Raw genomic sequence first — 21,564 nt, forward strand, 5'->3', positions numbered from 1 at the left:
TTGCGATGTAAATATCTGATATGCAGGATATGTGATATGTGACCCCTGTTAAGAGTGTTGTTCTACTCCCGAAGGGGTCACGACCCATGGCTTGAGGAATGCTGCCCTAGACCGTCTCATAGTCTTCTATGTGTGCCTCCAATACAATGTTTATATTCAAATAGAAATGGATCCCACTTAAAGTGAATCAAGACCTGAGACTCTGATGTCCACCTGAACCGGAACTATCTTTGTCTCAAGTCTTTTGTTTTAAGATTTATTTATTTTATATATATATATATATATATATATATATATATATATATATAGCCAGAAAAAGGCCAGAAAAAGGCACCAGCATCAGACCACTGGATCCAGAGTTGCAGGCTGTTGTGAGCTGCCGTGTTGATAGTGGCAGGTAGATCCAGGTCTTCTGCAAGAGCAGCAAATGCTCTTAATCACGGGGCCATCCCTCTACCTTCCGACTCATGTTGTTATAAATTTTGTTTTTCCTGTTAATATTCCCTTCAGATAATAACATATTTGGAGGTTTTAGGGAAAAAGTTCACAATGACACATTATGGACTTTTCCAGAAAGTGCAGAGCCATATGAAGAAATGGTATAAGTTTATATAAATAAAGACCACAGTAATGATCAACATGTGCACCAAAAATGTCCAGCATTAATAATTAGTACTCAGAACCATGGTGAGATGTGCTAACATATCCATTAGGACAGTCACTCTAGAATTTAAAAAAAAAAAAAAAAAGTGTTGCCAAGGTTAGGGACTTTTTAGAACCCTTGACCATGGTTTTTGAGACTGTAAAATGGTACAGGTACTATGTAAATCACATTATGGGTGCTTGTCAAGGAATTAAAAACAACAGGATCCGGCAGTCTTACAGGGGACACCTTTTCTTAGTTGATATATATGTGCTCACAAGATTTCAGCCTCCCTGTGTCAAAAGATCTGGAAATATGTATACATTTTCTAGGGATTTATAACTGAAGATTCACAGTACTGTTCTGCTTATGATAATTAGTAATAGCAATGATCTGAGGTTTAGTGGATAACAATGAAGTCAAAGGAATCAGATTAGAATCATCGAATAGAATAGCATACTGCTATTGAAAATATTTAAGTCACAGTGTAGTAGCCTTGGAGAATATTTTTGTCTGCTTCTAAACTATATGCATGCATGCATGCATGAAGAAGAGCACACACCTTTAATCCCAGCAGGGAGACAGAGGCAGGTGGACCTCTGAGTTCCAGGCCAGTTTGGGCTACAAAGTGAGTTGCAGGACAATCAGGTATATACAGAGAATCCTTGTCTCAAAAAACCCAGGGAAAAATTATATGCATGTGTTTCAAATGTGTGTGTGTGTGTGTGTGTGTGTGTGTGTGTGTGTGTGTTGTCTTAGTCAGGGTTTCTATTCCTGCACAAACATCATGACCAAGAAGCAAGTTGGAGAGGAAAGGGTTATTCAGCTTATACTTCCACATTGCTGTTCACCACCAAAGGAAGTCAGGACTGGAACTCAAGCAGGTCAGGAAGCAGGAGCTGATGCAGAGGCCATGGAGGGATGTTACTTACTGGCTTGCTTCCACTGGCTTGCTCAGCTTGCTTTCTAATAGAACCCAGGACTACCAGACCAGGGATGGCACCACCTACAATGGGCCCTCCCCCCTTGATCACTATTTGAGAAAATGCCTCACAGTTGGATCTCATGGATCTTCAAGGGAGGCTCCTTTCTCTGTGATAAGTCCAGCTTGTGTCAAGTTGACATACAAAACCAGCCAGTCATATATATATGTAAATTTAACACTAAGTCCCCCCAAATCCTGGACTGATATATAGTAATGCATTTCATTATTATTTTGTGATGTTAGGGCTATGATTCTTTTTAACCTTCAATTACTATGCACAATGAATGTGCATTTGCAAATGTGGAAACTACAATAAACTCAACCATCAGCTGCTCTTTCATTGCTCTTCTTCCATAAGCATTTTCTTACATCCTGATCCTTAAAGGAAATCTTCGAAACGCTCAGTTTGGAAGCCTGGGTGAAGATTCTTTAAAAGCTTTTGCTTTTTCTGTGGAGAGTGTAAAGCTGCTAGTGATCTTGACATTGTTCCTTTGAGAGGTAGAATTCCCTGTTGACTTTCTGGTGTCTACCTCGGTGGTGTCCAATGAACATTAGCCACATATTGTTAATGTAAACATCATCAAAATTGGCAGATGTAAAGAACTGGGTGTGAGGAAGTAGGTGGCTTTATTTTGTTTGGTTTTTCGGGATTGAGAGAGATATGTTGAGCTTCAAGAAACTTAGCAGCAGCAGGCATGTCCTGAGCATACTCCAGGTTCTGACAGCAGACACCTACAGAGCAGAATTATCCTGAAGAATACTGGCAGGTGACATTTTTAATTCCAGATGGCCAAGGTCAGATTTGCCTCTATCCAGTGATCTATTTGTTCTCCAAAGAGAGGCTGAAATTAGTCTATGGTATATGATTGTTGATGAGTGTAGGATGCAATGGAATTGCCTGAGTGGAGCAAAATCTCATAAGAATAGTTGCGGATGTAGATTAAGCTCCATCCACATTTGTGCAGCGCCCTCCCAGTGTTCACTGTAGAACACAGTGTACTCCAGGGCAGTGTGAAGTTGTGTGACTTATGAAGCTCCTTTTCCCTTGAGCAGAAGAAGTGATGATTATTTTTCCTTGTGGCCAGTGATGATTAGCAGTGGCCTGAGGAAAGGAGAGTCCCTTCAGCTTCCTGCTCCTTCTGCCTGGCATTGGGTCCAAGTATAGGTCCATGTAGGCTGAAGGAAGCCATGCAGAAATGACACCTTGTCAACTCCCTATGCTTTGACTAGACTCCTTACCAGGCTGACTCATCACCAGCATTTTCTCATTTTCCACCTTACAAGAAAAACAAGCCATAGTAGAGTCAGGCACACAGCTTAGGACGTAGTATAGACAAAGTCCTCCAGTGTGGGTCTCCAGGAGCGCCTTAGATAGCTTTTCACTTCGCATTCAGACTTGACATTCACAATGTTCCAGCTGTTTTTAAAGTATAAAAATAAGTATAGGAAGATTGAGAAATATGGATTGATTAAGTACTGATAAAATATGGAGAGCCACCTTCCCCAAACATCCAAATGAACCTGAAAGACTTAGAGTAGTGGTTCTCAACCTTCCTAATGCTGTGACCCTTTAATACAATTTTTCATGTTGTGCTGATCCCAGCCATAAAATTATTTATAATGCTACTTCATAACTGTACTTTTGCTATAGTTATAAATCTTAAATATCTGTTTTCTGATGGTCTTAATCAACCCCTGTGAAAGGGTCATTCAATCCTCACAGGGATTGTGACCCACAGGTTGAGAATTGCTAACTTAAAGGGTAAGGGTCCAGGCAACTCCTGAAACTATAGGAAAACATAGTAATAAACTATACATCTGGTACTGTGGAGTAGTGAGCTCTAAGCAGAACTTCCATATCACACTACACGCAGAAGACTTGCTCAAGATCAAGACAGTCCAAATCCCAATGTGGATGGTGGAAGAGCTCAGAAAGTACCACCCTTTACTGACAAGACACTTCTTCAGGGCTGAAGCCACTGGGGACCTATCCATGCTCTAGCAGATGATCCTACATGCTTTTGCATACAAGACAGTATTAAGTGGACTCAGTATTCTTTTTTTTTTTTTTAAAGATTTATTTATTATTATACATAAGTACACTGTAGCTGATTTCAGACACACCAGAAGAGGGCGTCAGATCTTATTATGGGTGGTTGTGAGCCACCATGTGGTTGCTGGGATTTGAACTCAGGACCTTCAGAAGAGCAGTCAGTACTCTTACCCTCTGAGCCGTCTCACCAGCCCTGGACTCAGTATTCTTAAAAGAAAACATGAAAAGTTGGAAGAGAAAAGAGGTTTTAGGGAAAAGGGGAAATTGTTAAGGAGCATAGGAATGGGGAGTAGATTTGAGCAAATACACCTTATACATGTATGAACATGTATGAAATTCTCAAAAGCTAAATACACACACACACACACACACACAGGCGCGCGCGCGCGCGCGCGCGCGCGCCTGTGTGTGTGTGTGTGTGTGTGTCTTATGGTAAACTTGCTGACTTCACAGAACAATATTTCATGAACTGTCTGCTGTGGTGCCTACCAACCAAAACCATTTATTGATATGTCAGATATTATATACTTTACCAAGTATAAGGCAGAGTCCTTACCATAGTCCAGTGACATATCAGGCATACAATCTAAAGCTAAACATTCTAAATTAATAGCAATAAGTGCTATGGTGATAGGATCAGACACTCTTGGATCACACAGAGAAACACCCAAGTTTGGGGAGGTCCTAGAAATCTTTGAGGAAATACTGTTTGTGTTAAGACTTGAAAGATGGATATGAATAAGAAGCCATGAGGAAATTCTAGGGAGATGAAAAAGAACAGCTTTGTACGTAAAGGCCTAGAGGTAAGAGACTCACTCGCTTGTTCTCTTGTTTCAGGAAGGCTCAGGAGTAGCACTTGAGGTTAGGGGAAGGCAGATCTAAAGCTGGTACTCTAGACAGGGGCCAGATCATAAAGTGCCTTGTAAAGCAGTTTTGGCATTTGGAGTTACTCCTAATGGCACTAGGAAAGATGGAATGTGAAGGGCAGCTGGCAAAGTAGTGTGTGCAGAGAGAGAAACAAGTCAAGACTGTCTAAGATATGCAGGATAGAGCTAACATTAAACAACTCAGGCGAAAACAGCCTAGGCTGCAGAGGATATTTAAGGCTCCCCTTAGATTTCAGTATACATGAAGTGTTTGTGTCTTAAGATAATTCACAGCTCAGATCGTCCATCAGACAGGGCTGTGGACCTTGTCAAAGTGGACCCGACTATACCCGCTGCAGATACCTCCTAAAATAAGTCAACAGCAGTTAGATGCCCTTCATACACACCCAAGTCAGATTGTGCACACATTCATCATAGGTTAAGCTGCAGAAAGGGTGAGTAAAGGAATCGGTAGCGTCTCCCATTCAGTGCCTTCTTATCCAACTCACACCCACAGGCACACCCCAAGATGAGTTATCTAATTGCTAGCATGTGTAACTCAAACAGGGACTTTCAGTGTAAGTACTTTCATGTGTTGCCCCTGTCTTTTTCCATGGGAATAGAGAGAAACAGATTAGAATATACCTGACAGTTTCTTCTTGCACTCCTAAGGTAATGCAGCCCAGGCTGGCACCGTAGCTAATCTCAATGCCAGGAAGACCAAAAAGATACCATAATGGAGTCAAAGGCTTCAAAGTACAGGGTCCTGGTTTGGGAAGGCAGTATCGTGATTCTTATTTAACTGTGCGACTGAACTTAATTTTTTTTTTAATTCTCACTGATGCTTTGGAATGTCAACCAAAGCAACAAATGGGAAGTAGAATGTTCTCTTGCTCACCCTGTCTTTTAGGAAGCTGGAACAGACAAGAGTGTTTTCCCACTGCCTGAACCACAGGATTTCTTCCTGGCCTCCCAAGTCAAATTTGAAGATCTCATAAAGGATTTGAGGAAGCTGAAGCGTCAACTAGAAGGTAATGGGGACTGCTGTGATCACCACAAGGGCAACTTCTTAGAACAGTTTCATCTGGTGGCTGGCTCATGGAGTAGATGGGATGGAGATCCTTCATAGGCTCCTGCAGCCAGCATGGGCGTTCCTTCTCTGGGCGGTACTTACATGCAGTAAATCCGTGCGTTCCTCCGATTTAGCCACTGATCGTTCAATCTCTCTGTGTCTGGCCATATCGCCCTTTACTCCCATATGCACAGCTGTTTGTGTTTGGAAGGGTTTGCAAGCACCTGTTCATGCATGTGTGCGCGTGTGGAGGCCAGTCAACTGTGGGGTCAGCTACCCTCGGGCATAGCTCATCTTCTTGGTTTAGTTTTTTGTTTCATCCTTGGCCCATGATCTCTCTTTCCCTGGCCAAGAACTCACCATGTAGGCTACACTGGTTTGCAAACAAGTCCCAGGAGTCCGCTCACCCTCCACCTGGCTGTTTTAGCTTTACAAGTGCTCACCACCATACCTGCTTTTTAAAACCAGGTTCTGGGCTTCACCCTCGAGTCCTTATACTTACAAGGCAAGCGTTTTCCCTACTCTTTCCCCGACTCCATGTCTTCCTTCTTCTGATAGTCAGTAGTTACAGCTTTAATAATAATGGGTGCTTGTTACAAGCATTCCATTTTCTTATATCATTCTTAGAGTAGCCATGATAAGCAGGAACTATAGTGGAGATTTAGGGAAATTATCTGTAGTCAGAGGCACATGTCTTCTGCTTTGATCAGACCTATTAAATAATACATCATATATTTTCTAAGCTTGTTTTACTATACACACACACACACACACACACACATACACACACATATGTATATGCATATAAATACACATACACACATATGGATATAGAAAGATGTTCTTGTCACATGTGCATATGTACCATAACTCTAGATTTATTTTTGATACAACTCTAATGATGAAAAAGCCCACATTAAATGTTCTATTTTGGTTAAATGTGCATTTTAAATGATGGAATCAAAAAACCTGAAAGCTGCTTTTTCTTCTTCTTTTTTTTTTTTATTTTCCTTTCTTTTCTTTCCTTTGCTTTCTTTCTTTTTAGAAGGTGAAAGTATGTGTCTTTTGGGATTTTCCTTTGGCATCTTTTACGTCCTGTGTTTTCACTGTGGAGACATCTTTTTGTCCAGGAATATAAATACTAGCCTTGGCACTGTTGGGAACCAGTGGAGGCTCTAGGGAGTGTGTTAATGTGGAAATAGAGCACACACACACACACACACACACACCACCACCACCACCACCACCACCGCCTCCAGGTTCCAGAAGGAAAGTGTGAGGAAATGAAGAGCTTCAACCAGGAATATCTTTGCACTAAACCATAAAATAAACATTAAAAAATGTTTATTGTGAAAGAATGTTTCAGTCCTCTGCTCTTCAGTTTGAAACCTGCCTGGATCGGCCATGGAAGCAAACTGGGAGCGTTGTGCCCATAGGAGCAGGGGAGTTATTTATTTCTACTTTGGAAATAAAACTTGTTCAAGTATGGATTCTGGTTACAAGTTTATGTTTTTAACCTTGTAAATTATTTTTAAAGGAGCATTCTGATTCTTCCCCACATCCACACCCACACCCACACCCACTCCCACTGTTGATGGTACTGAGGGAATGAATTCAACCCTTCCTGCAGGGATCTTATATGTGACCTTTGGGTTCTTTTGTAAGGACCTGACAGCTTTATCTTTATCTCTGATACCAGCTCGATTTGTATTGTTATAAAACAGAATAAGTAAACCATCACATGGAGTCTTCTCTGTACTTCTTCAGAGGTAGACTTAGGAGGCAGGGGACTCTCGCAGATGGCAGCAAGTGTCCTGTAGTACAGAATAGGGATCCAAGATATAGGCCGTCCCTTAGAGTCAATTCTTAAGCCCGTCTCTCTGTCCCGTGGCCTGACCCTTCATAGATGTTTGAGAAGAAACTTGATCTCTGTTTTATCTTACCCTCTCCTGCCAGGGGCTATGTCCCCAGGTGTCCTCTTGGCTGTCCTTGTCTATAGGAGTTTGATGTTGAATAGCAAAGGTGTGGGAGGAGAGTGAACGGGCAGGTTTCCCAGGGCACCTCACATTGTCTAGGGATGCTGCTGAGTGTCCCTTTGGCCTCTGCATCGCCACTGACACTCCCCTCAGTCACTCCAAGGACCTCCGGGAGTTTCTGGAGCTAGCAGACCAGCCTTCAGAAGAAAGACTGGGCATCACCTGGCTTATGTCCCTTCCCTAAACTGTGCATCCCCCAAGACACATGAAGTCCCTCGAACACCAAGGAGAGAACACCACCCCCGACCCCACACACATTGAATATTTAAACAAAAATGCCCTGCTAATCTTTAGAGATGCCAGTGTTTCTAACACATGAAAGGTACCCAGTAAATATTTAAAGAAAACACAGAGCCTGGCTTCTCTAATGAATTTCTTTTTCTTCTAAATAGCATCTGGCGAGATGGCGAGGATCAAGGCGGTCCGTTTCATCTCCAGTCCCCATTCAGTTTCACCTCCCTTTCCATAAGGCCTTGGTGTGAACCCAGATTGAATGTTTAATTGAGGAGGACATAATTTTCACACATACAGCAAAGATTTGATGAGGCTTTGAGGTTTATTGTAGCCGTTAAAATGTCGTAGCTGCTGGCAAAGTCCCAGAAAATGTCTAAAGCTAAACCAGATGTGATTAGCAAGTTTCAAGTGGTGTCAGGCCCCAGGTCTCTGGACAGGCGTGCCACCACCTTTTAGAAGAAAATAATATTCAGTAACATCCACCATACCTTGCAGGGACGGATGTAAATTTAACGTAGGGCTGGTGGGCATACCAACATCACTGATGTGAGTCTCGGAAATAGTCAATAAAAATCTTCCTGAAAGACAAGACCCAACTTTTTTGTGAAGTAAACATAGAGGAATGGATAATAGCCTCAACAGAAATGTATTGTGTGATTATTATTCTCTGATTCTTTTCATGTAACATATCTCTTAGCCCTGATAGTGGTCCTTTGGAAACAGTATTACTTTTGACTTCTCCTAAGAGAAAGGAACTAAAGTCCTTCAGGTTAAAGTAATTCTCTAATTACTCACAGGTAAGGACCCAGCCATATTTGAAACTGGATATATTTCTGGATATAGCTTAGGTCCTCAACACATCCTCCCTGTGGCTAAGGCTTGAGGTATACGTTCATGTCCCAGCACTGCCTTCACTGGATGAAGAACTCAGTTCCTCCTGTTAATGATGGGTGATGCAGCCCAGGAGCATTGTCTGAGACCGAGACATATTCATTGCTGCCCTACAGCATGTGTCCTTGGCTTCCCAGGTCTTCTTTATTCACCTTGAACACCCTGGCTCCTAACCAGTACCCTTTCTTTAGATGTCTCTAAAAGAGCTTCTGAATTATTTTCTTTATCATGTGCATTTCCCTTCCCTGGACTCCCACATGGAGGAGAAAACTGTCAAACTCCACTTCTAACCCCCACAGTTGCTGACTCTTTCATTTCCTTACTTTACATTTTAGCATGTAAGACGGCAAAGACCTTTCCTTATATATGAATTGTAGATACAAAAAATGTGTGGTGGACATTAATGTTAATGAGAATACCTTGCCCTGAATTTGGTATTTTTCAATATAAATGCTTAATGAAGCATAAAAAGAAAATAACTCAGGATGTGGAGTCAGATGTGTACAATTTACTGGTTTGGTGAAGATAAAATCTTATTAAGAAATATAACTATAATACGTTCCTTGCAGAGAAGGTAGGTAAGTCAATGGTTGTGTATTTGACTAGTATCAAACGGCCCTGGGTTCAAATTTCAACCAACACACACTCACACGTACACACAAGAAATTAACTAAAATACTTCATTTCAGCTGGGTATAGTGGCTCATGCTTATAACATTAACACTTGGGATTCTAAGGGAGGGAAATTGCTAGTTCCAGTCTAGCTTGGGCCACATAATAAGACATTGCCAAGAAAAAAACAAAACAAAACTAAACCCACTTAATTTTCTTACTGGGAATCTGGATATTTAGCACTACATCGTAGGAAATGATGAATACATAGTTCCTTTGATAATAACAATTAGAGATTCACTCCTTTTACTGTTATGACTATAACCTATAGAATTGGCCCCTGCTACTCAAAGGCCAGCTGGCTGTGACTGGGGAGTATCTTGTTCTCAGAAGAACGTTCTTCCTTCATGAAGACAGAGCTAAGTCTTGATGTTGATAAACATATACTTGGTTTATTCCACATTTCTTACCCAGACAATGGCTTTGATTTTCTCAGTACTATTACATTATAGAAAATTGTTGAGCAAGTGCCTGTGATCTTTCTTTTTTAGTCCTTGACCTTGTCTTCTGGTGAGAACTCTCAAGGTATTCTTACCAACCCATATGCAGTAGGTGAAATAATGCCCCACCCATGAATGCTCAAAAATCCCCAGTTCCTAGAATCCATGATTATGTTACCTTACATGGAAAAGGGGGACTCTGCAGATGCTGACATGGGGAGATTATTCAGGCCTGGCCAAGTGGAACTAATCTAATCACATGAATCTTTAAAATGAATCTTTAAAAGCTGAAAGCTTTCCCTGGCTGTGATCAGAGGGAAACATAACTACAGAAGAATGATCAGAGGGATGCAATATTGCTGGCTTTGACAATGGAGGAAATGGGCAGTGGGCCAAGGAATGTATGAAGCCCATGGAATGGGAAAAAGCAAGGAACAGACTCTTCCTAGAGCTAGCAGGGAATATAGCCCTGTCAAACCCTGGATTTTAGCATGGCTAAGAGTAAAGTGTGTGTCCAACTGCTACCATGAACAACTCTAAGATGTATTTTGGTGTCTTACACCACTCAATATTTGTGCTAATGTGTTATAAACTGGAAATGACTGCATCATGGCGTGGATCTTCTCTCTGATTTTATCTGGTACATCCAGCCCTATACACAGACACACACACACACACACACACACACACACACACACATTCATAAACACAGACAACCTAACTGAGACTATAGTTTGTAGAATTCCCCAAGCAGAAGCATCAATAATGTTGAGTGAAGTGTGATTCTTTTTTGTTTGTTTGTTTGTTTAAAAAAGTCTGTAGGAAGGATAAATATCAAAAATTTAATTACATTTTTTGGTGTGTGTGAGTACATGTGTGCATTCAAGAGTACACATGTTAAGGTCAGAGGACAACTTGAAAGTCTTGGTTCTTTTGTTCTACTATGTAAGTCCCTAGGATCAAACTTGGCTCATCAAACTTGGTGACAAATACTTTATCTGTGAAGCTATTTATTGAACACTAAATAAATATTAAAATGCTATATATTAAAATCATACCATGGAGGCTGGGAAGATGGCTCAGTGGTGGCTGCTCTTCCAGAGGACTCTCCTGCACTCATGTGACAGCTCACAACTGTGTAACACAAGCCTCAGGGTATCTATCCCTCTCTTCTGGCCTCCTTTAGCTCTGTACACACAAGCTGCACAAACATACATGCAGGGAAGATAGCCATACACATAAGAATAAACATAAAAGATTAAAAATCATATCCTATAGGCCCATTGTGTTACATGAGACTTCTGGAAGCCCTTAGAAGCTCTTTAAATTTTGAAATAAATAAGATTTAACTCTGTTTACAACAGCATCTGTCAGCTTCAAGAATGAACTATCAGTTTTCTTCTCTTCACTTATCATGTAGTGTTTTACAAAAGATACATACATCTATTAAGTACAGTTTGTGAGGATGAGGCATGGGTATTTGTCTTAGTTAGGATTTTATTGGTATGAATAGATGCCATGATCACAGCAACTTTGACAAAGGACAACATTTAGTTGGGGCTGGCTTTAGATATTAGTCCATTATCATCATGGTGGGAAGCATGGCAGCACAGGGGCAGACATGGTACTGGATGTGTATCTTAGAGTTTCATATCTAGATTTGCAGGAAACAGGAAGGGACAATGGCACTTGCCTGGCTTGAGCATTTGAAACCTCAAAGCCCACCTGCATAGCAACACACCTCCTCCAAGGCCACACCTCCTAATAGTGCCAATCCCTATGAGCATGTGGCAACCATTTTTTTTTTTTAAACTGCCACAGAATTACTATCTAACTTTCAAGGTAATTATATAGTTACTGGTAAATGACCATTACCGTGTGACCCTAAGAGGAGGCACCGAGTGGCCAGTGCTGGCTTAGCACTTGCTCTCATGGCTGATTTTGGCACTGTGGGAAACATGCTGCCTTCATTGAGTTCTTCATCCACAGACACAAGCAGGTCCTCCTTGATGTCTTGATGCCTCAGGTTCAAGCTAAGTAACAGTAGTGGTCTCTGGAGTTTGGTGTGGAATGCTCCCACCCCAATGCACATCTCTTTGATGTGATCCTGTGATAGCATTTTTTGTCATGGAAAAATTTATTCTGCATATGAAATAAGAAAGCTGGATTAATTTTTAAATCGGAAACCAAGACAGGAATTCTTTGGGTAGATGTTGAAAAGCCCAGACATTCTTGAAAAATTATCTAAGAATAAAAATACTCTGCCTCTCTGGCTAAGAGTTATTTAATATTCCTTCTCATTAGGCTCGAGCTTCAGAATAAATGAGATCTTTATAAAATCTTTCCTTGAAAACAACGCAGTATTAGCACGGTCGTCCTGTGCCTGGACATTGTCAGTCCTAGTTAACCACAGAGCAAGATGCTCAGGTTTGTGGATGTTGGCAGAGCTACAAGTTCACACATATATCTTTCATGGTGTTCCCAACTGTATCTTTTCCTCTAAATATTTAAGAATATATATGTGAACATCCTCTCTTATGTTCCATTTAGATATATTTAGAAGTACACGTAGATGGCTATGTAAAAGCAAGGCCATGCTGACCTCTTTACTTTCAGCTCTTGTTTGACAAATATTAGCGCTGGAAGAGTTTGTCCTCATGTGCTAATGTTCTAAGGCTTTCCTAAATGAGATGTTCAGTGAGACCCATAGGCCAGGCATTCAATGACCATGACAAACCCTTAATTTAATATTGAAAGTGGAAATCTCTCCATGCTAATTCAAGCTGTAGTTACCCCATTGGTTAGCTTTGTTATTTTCATAATTGTGTGTGTGTGTGTGTGTGTGTGTGTGTGTGTGTGTGTGCGCGCACATAAATATGGAAGCCAGAGGTCAATGTCAGGTGTCCTCCTCTATCACTTTACAGTCTCTCAGAGCCTGGAAGTATTCATTTTGGTTAGAATGAGTGGGCAGCAAACACCAGCGATCCTTCCGTCTCTTCCTTCCCAGTGCCGGGTTTAGGGGCATGTGTTTTGCTTGTTTTCTTAATTGAAATAAGATTTTTTAAAGTACAGTATATTCTGATTCTAGTGTTCCCTCCCCCAATTCCTCCCAGATCCTTCCCTCTCACCCACCCAAATTCAATCCTTTCTGTCTCTCATTAGAATATAAACAGGCATCTAGAAAATAATGTTGTTGCTGATGATGGTAATAATAATAAAAAACAGAAAAGGTCAAAGCAAGCAAACAAAAGAGCCAAAGAAAAAGCACAAGAAGCACATAGACTCTGAGACATACACATCTGCACACAGAGAAAAACCCAGAAAAATAAAATAGGAAACTGTAATATATGAGGAAAAAGTCTATAAGGTAAACCAGAAGAAACTGCCAAAAGAAAGTATAGCAAGGCAAAAACAGAACTCTCCAAACGTACAACTGAATTTGGTTAGTGTTGGCCTCTACTGCCAGGTATGGGACTGGCCTAAAGTGAGTTTGTACAACTACTGACTTCTGGGAGAAAACTAGTTTTTCCTTTGTGAGTAGTTGTCACCTGGGGAGAGCTGCTGAGTTAGGGATGAGGCCTTGTGTCCACTTCCCCTCTCAGCATTAGGCTCCCATCTGGCTTAGACCTGTCTAGTCTCTGTGCCTGGCTTTCTTCACCTGGATGCTAGTTATTGCATTAAGGTCCCCTTGTTTGTGTGGTGAGCATTTTGCAGACTGAGCCATGTTCCAAGTCCTATCCAATTATAGGCATTTTAGTTCTTGAATCCTTATTTTATGTGCCAACCAGCTTAGCCCAGAGCTACTGGTCAGGTCTCTATTTGTGCAAGCCTAGAACCCTTTACCTCAAAATCTTAATTATAAGTGGATATGAAAATGCATATATGAAACTCAATTTCAACTATAGTCAATACATCATCATATGAAATGGTAGATGAATTCATTCATGTATCTCTGTATTTTCCCAAGGGTCATCATATGGTTAAACATCATGCATATAATTTTATATATAGCTTATAATATAACTTTTAACATAGGCATAGAGTGGGATAGTAGACATAGTCCAATTCTTTTAGTGTGAATGTGTGACTTTTATACTTACAACTTAGTATTTGCTTGTTTGTTAGCTTTTGTTGGTTTGTTTGTTTGTTTGTTTGTTTGTTTTTCTGAGACAGGGTTTATCTGTGTAACCTGGCTGTCCTGGAATTCACTCTTTAGACCAGGCTGGCCGCCAAAGATTCGCTTGCCTCTGCCACCTGAGTGCTAGGATTAAAGTCATGGACCACTACCACCCAGCTTATCACTTAGTTTAAAAGCATACTTTATGGTATACTCTCAGGGAATGGAATAATTAGATTAAAGATTTGGGAAAGCTTAAAATATGTTATTTTAAGTATTAATTCACCAAATTAGCTAAACTGTTTGCACATTGGGAAAACTTTTCTATTCACGAGCACTCAGTAAACAGTAAACTAGTTTGCAAGTGTCCTACAAGGTAGAAAGCATCATACCATTGCCAGTGAGCTATGAAAGATACCATTCTAGGGATTCCTATGCCCACTCGACTATCAGTCAGACATAAGGAAAGACCCACAGTGTTTTGAGAAATGTAAGTTCTGCTCTTCATATGCAGCCATCCTCAGAATGCTCACAGAGACCTGCTCTCCCACTATGCAGAAGGCACTGCTTATGGGAAACCAAAGGCCTAGTAGACAAGGAAATGTCCCCAGGATAGATTAAGAACTTGGGATCACAGGCAGGTACAGAGAGAAAGCCCTTCCAGGCTAGGTCACAGCAATGGAATGAGGGATTATGTTATTAAGTGTTTAGTTAATTCATCTCGTGTGCCTGAATGTCATAAGTGGAACAAATAATGTGCTTAATCACCAATAAATGCAAATTCATTTAAGGATAAGCATGGAGGGGGGAAGCAGTTTTTGACAATAGGTTCAGTTGTAATGACAACAGAACTTTGGATGGTGGAGATAGAGGAGAGAATGAAGGGAAGAGAACACCATCATTTGCTTCCCCAAAGAAAAATTTAAAACTACCGAGAGTTGTGCAGTGAAATTCCAAAATGCTTATTTTTAAATCAGTGAAAAGTCATGCCACTGACTGAAGAGGTGAGACTAACAGGCTAAAGGAGGAGAGATGCTGTCCTTTGCCTGCATAATATTTATTACATAAACGAAGTATGTATGTACCTTCTATACACAACCATTCCCCATGAATAACAATAAACTAGTTCCCTCATGTGATAGCTATGGTTCAGCCGTGCATTGAATTCAGGGATTCAGGAGGCTCTGACCCTGCCACCTATGGACCACAGGATAAGGTATGTAAGTTTGACACATTCCTAGCCTTTGTGAAACTCAGCTGAAACAGTGAAGAGATCATATTCCTCTACCGGGCTCAGCTTGGGCGAATACTGGAAGGTCCGGTGTGAGGAACATGATGAAGAACTACAGCAAGTATCAGCTGGGGGGAGTTCTTACAAGAGGCGTGGGCAGTTGATCCATTGGGACACGTCTGGCCCATTTATCACCTGTGAAGAAGCCCCAGAAGATCTGAGTTGAATGATTATTGACCATGCCTAATTTATTAGCTTCTTGCATCTTTGCAGCCCATTCGTCCATGGCAGAAGTTTATTAAATATGAATTCTGGTACAAGACTGGATACATTAGCCAGAGTCCTGACCATGTTGCCATGGTGTTAAAAATATTTAGTCTTGCAAGCAAAGTCTTAGAACTAATTTTTTTAAAAAACTTTGATATGATTTATTTTTGTAAAATGATTTCAACAAAACAGGCCTTAAGGAACTGGGGTAAATGTTTCAGAAAGGCTGTGGGTGTGACAAGCTGCACGGCGCTGTGACTTTTCAGGCGAAGCATCCAATTAAGTGTGGCATAGTGGATAAAGGTCACACATCTCCCAAGTGGAAGGCCTTCAAAGATGAATTATACAGAGAGAAGAAAGGATACCGAGACTGAGGCTTGGCTCGTCCATTAAATTAATAGAAGAAGTGTGTGTTGTCCTTTGGAGCCATGACTGTGCCATCTCCAGGTAGTAGGCATGAGTTGGTTGAGTTCTGCCATCCTGGCTTCCTCCTCCCACTTTTTACTGTTTCACTCCATGTTTATAAAGCAGCGTGGCTAAGAGAATTTAGTTCGTTTCTTTGTTTGTTTGTTTTTCTTTGATAACCATAAAAATAAGAGCTCCTTTTTTGGAAAAGTCTGAGTCAGAAGTCCTGAGTTAAAAATCTTTGATTTACAAACTGTGTAACTCTTGGCACATCATTGGGTTTCCTCACCTTCTAGTATCCAAGAACTAAAATTAAGGTACTAGTACTCATTCCCATGAGTTCTGTAGAATTTACAGAAGCATATGAAGGCAATCCCTCAGTTCAGTGTGAGCACAATAGATGGGGCCTTCTACTGCCCTCGTGCCTTTGCATATGAACTTCCATCCATCTGTGGGCTCTGTTCGCACTCACCTTCAGAATGCCTTGGCTTCTCTCCATTGCTTCCATTGTTGTACAGTATATCCTCAGTTGGCTGAGATACTGCTAGCACATTTCCCTGTTCTCACTCCCGACCTCCTGATTATTCAGTGGCCACCCACCAGACAGATTGCCAGCACTTGGGTGCTTGTTCTCAACATCAGATCCAAACTCACAGCCATAGACCTCAGATGCCACCTTCTCTTCCTCTACCTCTGCCACTCTCGTCCCGTACTATCTAGTCCCTCCCCCTGAGGCACATAATACTTCCTTTGGTTCCAACCTGATGAACCTTGTCTCCCCTTCAGGACCTTTGCAGGACCTATGCCCTTTGGCTACAAGGCTCCATGGCTCGAGCCTTCTTTTCTCTGCCTACCTAGGCCTAGAAGTCACTTGGAATTCAAGATCTCTATTGCAGCTCTCTATATTTTGATGTTGCTCTTAATTTCTATTTATTTTATGTAAATTTACCTTCTGTCATCCACCTCTATTGTAGGTATATATTTTACATGGCATTTTTAGTTTACTTGTATTTCGCCCAACAGGACAGGCCATATGCTCACCGTTCACTCTGTATTCACCAAGTAAATGGATAATCAGACAAATCACTGATGATAGAAATGACTCAATTTCAGATAATTGCTGGTTCTGGCAACTTGACACAATCAAAAGTGATTTGGGGAAAAGGGAACCTCAGCTGAGAAAATGCCCTCACCTGATTGGCCCATGGTCAAGCCTGTGGGCATTTTGTAGATTAATGACTGATGTGGGAGAGCCCAGCTCAGTGTGGGTGCTGCCATCTCTGGGATGGTGGTCCTGAGTTATGTAAGAAAGCAGGCTGAGCAAGCCAGGAGGAACATGTCAGTAAGTAGTGTTCCTCCATTGATCAGTTCCTGCCTCCAGGTTCCTGCCTTCACTGCCCTTGGTAGTTGGCTATTACCTGGAAGTTTAAGATGACTTAAGTCCTTTCCTCTCTGAGCTGCTTTTCACCATGGATTTTATTACACTAAGAAAAAGCTAAGACAACTGCTAACTTTGCTCCCAGAGAGAAACTGGCAATCTCAGAGAGATTAATTCCTTAATGTCTAGCAATGTCAATGAGCATCAGTGGCTCAACTCTTTCAAGAAACAGACCTTAAAGCTATTCAAAGATTGACAGACCAGAGAGATGGTGAGTCTGTCAGTGCCTGACAGAAGACTGTTATGGTAGAAAGGCAAAACAGGTGCCATTAGAAGTTGATGGGTAATTCTGAAGATACAGACCAACTTTGATATTATTGAATTGTTATCGCTGTGTTGTCTTAGTGTACTCTACTCTTATTCAGTGGGTTGTTGAGTGTATTTCTAGACTTAAATGACTTGGAGTAACTGAAAACCCCCAAGGAGTCTGAACAGTTACAGGATATGAAAGCCAGTTGTAAAATTTTATCAGGCTCAGATCTCAGGTGTGCTCTTTATAAATGATTCTCAAAAATCTGTCTTGAATTAATCCATGCCTTGAGTATTCTTGATTTGGTAGTGCCTAAAAGTAGAGCCCACATCCAGTGTAGTATCCTGCCAATGGGAGCAAAAACTGGCCAAAGCCAGTCCTTGTAGTAAAGGGTACTTGTACATCTCACCTTTTAGTCTAGAATGGGCTTCCAACAATGACACCTTTCCTTGACTGTGAATCAACTGTGTCCCTGAAGGGTCCCCCGCACAGTCTATACCCATTCCAGATCTTCCATCATTTCCTTTTTGCTTTTATGTGGGGTGAAGACTCACAGATGCCACATAAAACCTTCTAGATCTTTATATTATAATTGCTCCCTTCAATCTGTCTTGCTTATGCCTTTTTTTTTTTTTTTTGGTTTTGGAATAACTTTAACTGATGAAAATGTAAACATCGCATAATGTTAATGGGTGGTTCTCCTAGAACCCTCACTCGGCTTCCCAGTCTCAGCACCGTGGATTGCTGTGGAGCAATTGTCAAAACTAATACATCTCTATTACTAGACTTCAGGGTTTCTATGGAGCTCACTGCTCCTTCCAAATGGGCCCCCTTCCTGTTCTTGAGTCACCACACTATGCTGCTGTGGCTACCTGTTCTCCATTGATCTCCTATACCTATGTTTAACAATAGCATTTCGCCCTTTTCATTTAAATGTATACAAGCAGAACTTTTACACAACCATATATAAATTACATAAATTCCATAAAACGAGAAGCTAGAGCAATCAAGTTTTGAAAGACCACAGCTACTCTTGACAGGGACAAACTCACAAGGATACCAGACAGCGGTCTATGAGCTGTAAGGACACCAGACAGTGGCTTATGAGCTGCAACCTTTTAACCTGAGTCGGTATTGGGAAAGGATCATTAACTTGGCAAGTCTGATAAAACAAGAGTAAGGAGGTATCCATAAAGTTACGCTGGTATGATGGTTCAGCCATTCTTCCACAGAAGTAGACCAGAGTCTCAGACAGGAGCCAGTAAGACTAGGGGTAAGAGTAGGCTCATGCAGCCAGGCCTGACTCTCCCATCTCAGTTGTCAAGCTGGTGCTTAAGCTACAGCATCATGAACTTGTATCAGGTCCAAATATTTTCTAAACAGAAGATCTGTGGGTGTTTGTGAATACCAAAACATTTTTTTCACCCAAGTAAATTGTGTATCTAGGCTCTCACGGAAGATTCACACTGCACAAGTGAAAGCTGTCTTGTCAGAAAACCAAATGAGCAACTAGGAGAACTTTTTAATCAGACCAAAGGGAAAGGGAGTTTTAGCCACTGCCTTTCTTCTTGGGTTCTCCCCAAGACTTCTTGGTTTCAGGTGGACAGGGCCAGTGGGCTGTGACTCTGACTTTTAATTATTCACGGGAAGCTCAGTGGACCTACATGGTAACTGGCAACCCTGGCTTTGATGGTTGCAAGCCACTTAGAAACCTCGCCTCTTACTAGGCCCTCCGTTTCCTATTTCAAATAAAGGGATCCCCATAATAACAGTTGGTGATTTGGCTAATGTTTCCCTGGGGCCGATAGAGTCCCTGAGGCGCGTGCACTGGTGGCCCAGTTTTTCCAGAGCTTCCCTGGAGACTGTAGAGGTAAGAGCGGGATGGCACAAAGGGAGGCTGACACCCAGGGCTCAGACTCTGCCTCAGCTACTGATCATCTGTGTGACTTTTCTCACTGAAGGTAAAAAATGGAGAACGTAACAGGACCAAACTCAAGGGGTTCTCATGAAAAAGGGAGGAGAACGCCTAATGCAGAAATGCTGCTAGAGTCTTTGACAGGATGAGACTGAAACATAAAGGTGATCTGCTCTGGACTGTGAAGATTAAGAACTTGTAGGAGTTTGAAGGAGCTAGACAGAGATGTGTTATGTCCACATAAGATTGGAGGACCACACAAGAGTAGGACCATCAACCATCCTTGCTCGACAACACTGACAGGAAACAACCAATGGAAATCTAGGATGCTGGCTAACACAAGAGACCTGGCCATTTGTGTTTTTAAATCACTTTTCTGGATCTTTTTGATGGCTGTTAAAACCATCATCGAATCCCACAGTATATAAAGAAGAAAAATCTGCAGGGAAGGAGGACCTTGTTCAACCTTTTCAATGTGTTTATTTTTTTTTCAGCAAATATTTATTTTAAGCGCTGAGCTAACTGCTAATTTTAAATAAACTCACTGAAATATCAAGCCATTTAGAAACACATTTTAAGAGCAAATATTTTCCCCACTTCTATGGAAGAAATTTACCCCTAGTTATTTTCAGATTTTCTATTCTCCTGCTAGGAACAAGACTGGATTGCTTCTGAGGGCAATGGTTTAACTTTGGGATCTGACTAGGGTGGGATGACACATGCCATGTGCTCTGGTTCCTGTTCTGTAGCCTCGCAGATGCATTTCCTTCCCAGTTACAAACACACGGAGAGTATCGGAGAATGATGCTCTCTCTTACCTCAAGGTGATTCTGTAGCGTGGAGTTACGGTGCTTGACAAATCCAAGGCCATATTTCCCTTTGGGCTGGGAGCCCAATCCAAAATGGAATATTTTAAGCTTAGGGTAACCTTTCAAATGAATAGTGTACATTTTAAAATTATTTTTCATCTTTAAATCCATTTTAGAAGTAATTGTAAACTACAATCCATAATGGTAAGTTCTTAGATGAAATGGCAAAAATAAGACAGCTAGTTAAGCAACTAAGAATAAGTAATTGAACAGCTTGCAAAATTGTATTGCAAGTAGCTGGTCACTTCTTGAACACAAAGTCAAATGCCTGGCACACCCAGGACAGCAGGAGAGAGCTCAGATGGTCCTTTAAAAGTTATTTTTTTTAGCTCATTAGCATAGGGGCTGATGTCTGATTTGGTGATCATTTCTAGCTTTATTATATAACACATCTAGCCTTTCTCAGAGAATTTTGCTTATCAGCAAATCAGCCGTCTCAGAGCCCCTTGTTCTCCCTAACATACACCACACAAATCACATATAACCACATAATAGCCTCCACTTGAAAGTCTCAGCAGCTCATCCCCTCTAAGTGGACAGATACTGGGATGCGGACTACCAAGGGCTGTTGGACCTGCAGCTCTCTTCTGCCATAACTCAAGAGCAAGGTAGAATCCGTGACAGCTTTACAGGAGACCATGGCTTCAAACAGCTGAGGTCAGTGTCTGGAATCATCCCGTTGTACAGCGAGGGAGACCATTGGCCACTTTGTTACCCACTCTAAACTATTTCTGATCTTCAACTTTATTTTCAGACACATCCTGAGAAACCCTGACTCCCAGCAAATTGACAATGTGGCCCTCTTTATGTGAAGCCTTGTTTATAGGCCGCAATTCTCCTGACAGATTTACAAGAGTCTGTGGAGTTTTAAAGGACGATTGCTTAACAAGCATTAAGTGAGACACATAGGACTGTGTAAATATTTTAGCTGGAATAGGGGATTTTTAAAAAGGCCTGAGCCAAATATTGCATTAAATCTGACGACAGTGGCACATTGATCAGCAAGCAGCCAGCCCTGAGCTTCGCCAGGGAGTCCTGTAGCCAAGTCTAGATACCAAAATCCAGTCACCGAGCTAATGAAGTGTGTTCTTTAAAGGAACTTTCCACACACTCCTCCTCTGTTTTCTCCTATGGCTTTCAATCTTCTGACTTTTATTTCCTTTATGATCTATTTAGATGT

At 41.3% G+C, this 21,564-nt stretch overlaps 1 protein-coding gene across 4 annotated transcripts in view; it reads left to right on the plus strand.

Moving 5' to 3' along the window:
- Fmn1 (formin 1) overlaps positions 1–21,564 on the plus strand; it is a 373,383-nt gene that overhangs the window by 255,479 nt on the left and 96,340 nt on the right. For all 4 annotated transcript variants that reach the window (XM_021193752.2, XM_021193753.2, XM_021193754.2 and 1 more), the window contains one exon: positions 5,458–5,578. In XM_021193752.2, the coding sequence (XP_021049411.1) occupies positions 5,458–5,578 (121 nt within the window). The remainder of the gene's footprint in view (positions 1–5,457; positions 5,579–21,564) is intronic.

The sequence above is a fragment of the Mus pahari genome, chromosome 3 (genome assembly GCF_900095145.1).
Source record: "Mus pahari chromosome 3, PAHARI_EIJ_v1.1, whole genome shotgun sequence".
Classification (NCBI taxonomy): domain Eukaryota; kingdom Metazoa; phylum Chordata; class Mammalia; order Rodentia; family Muridae; genus Mus; species Mus pahari.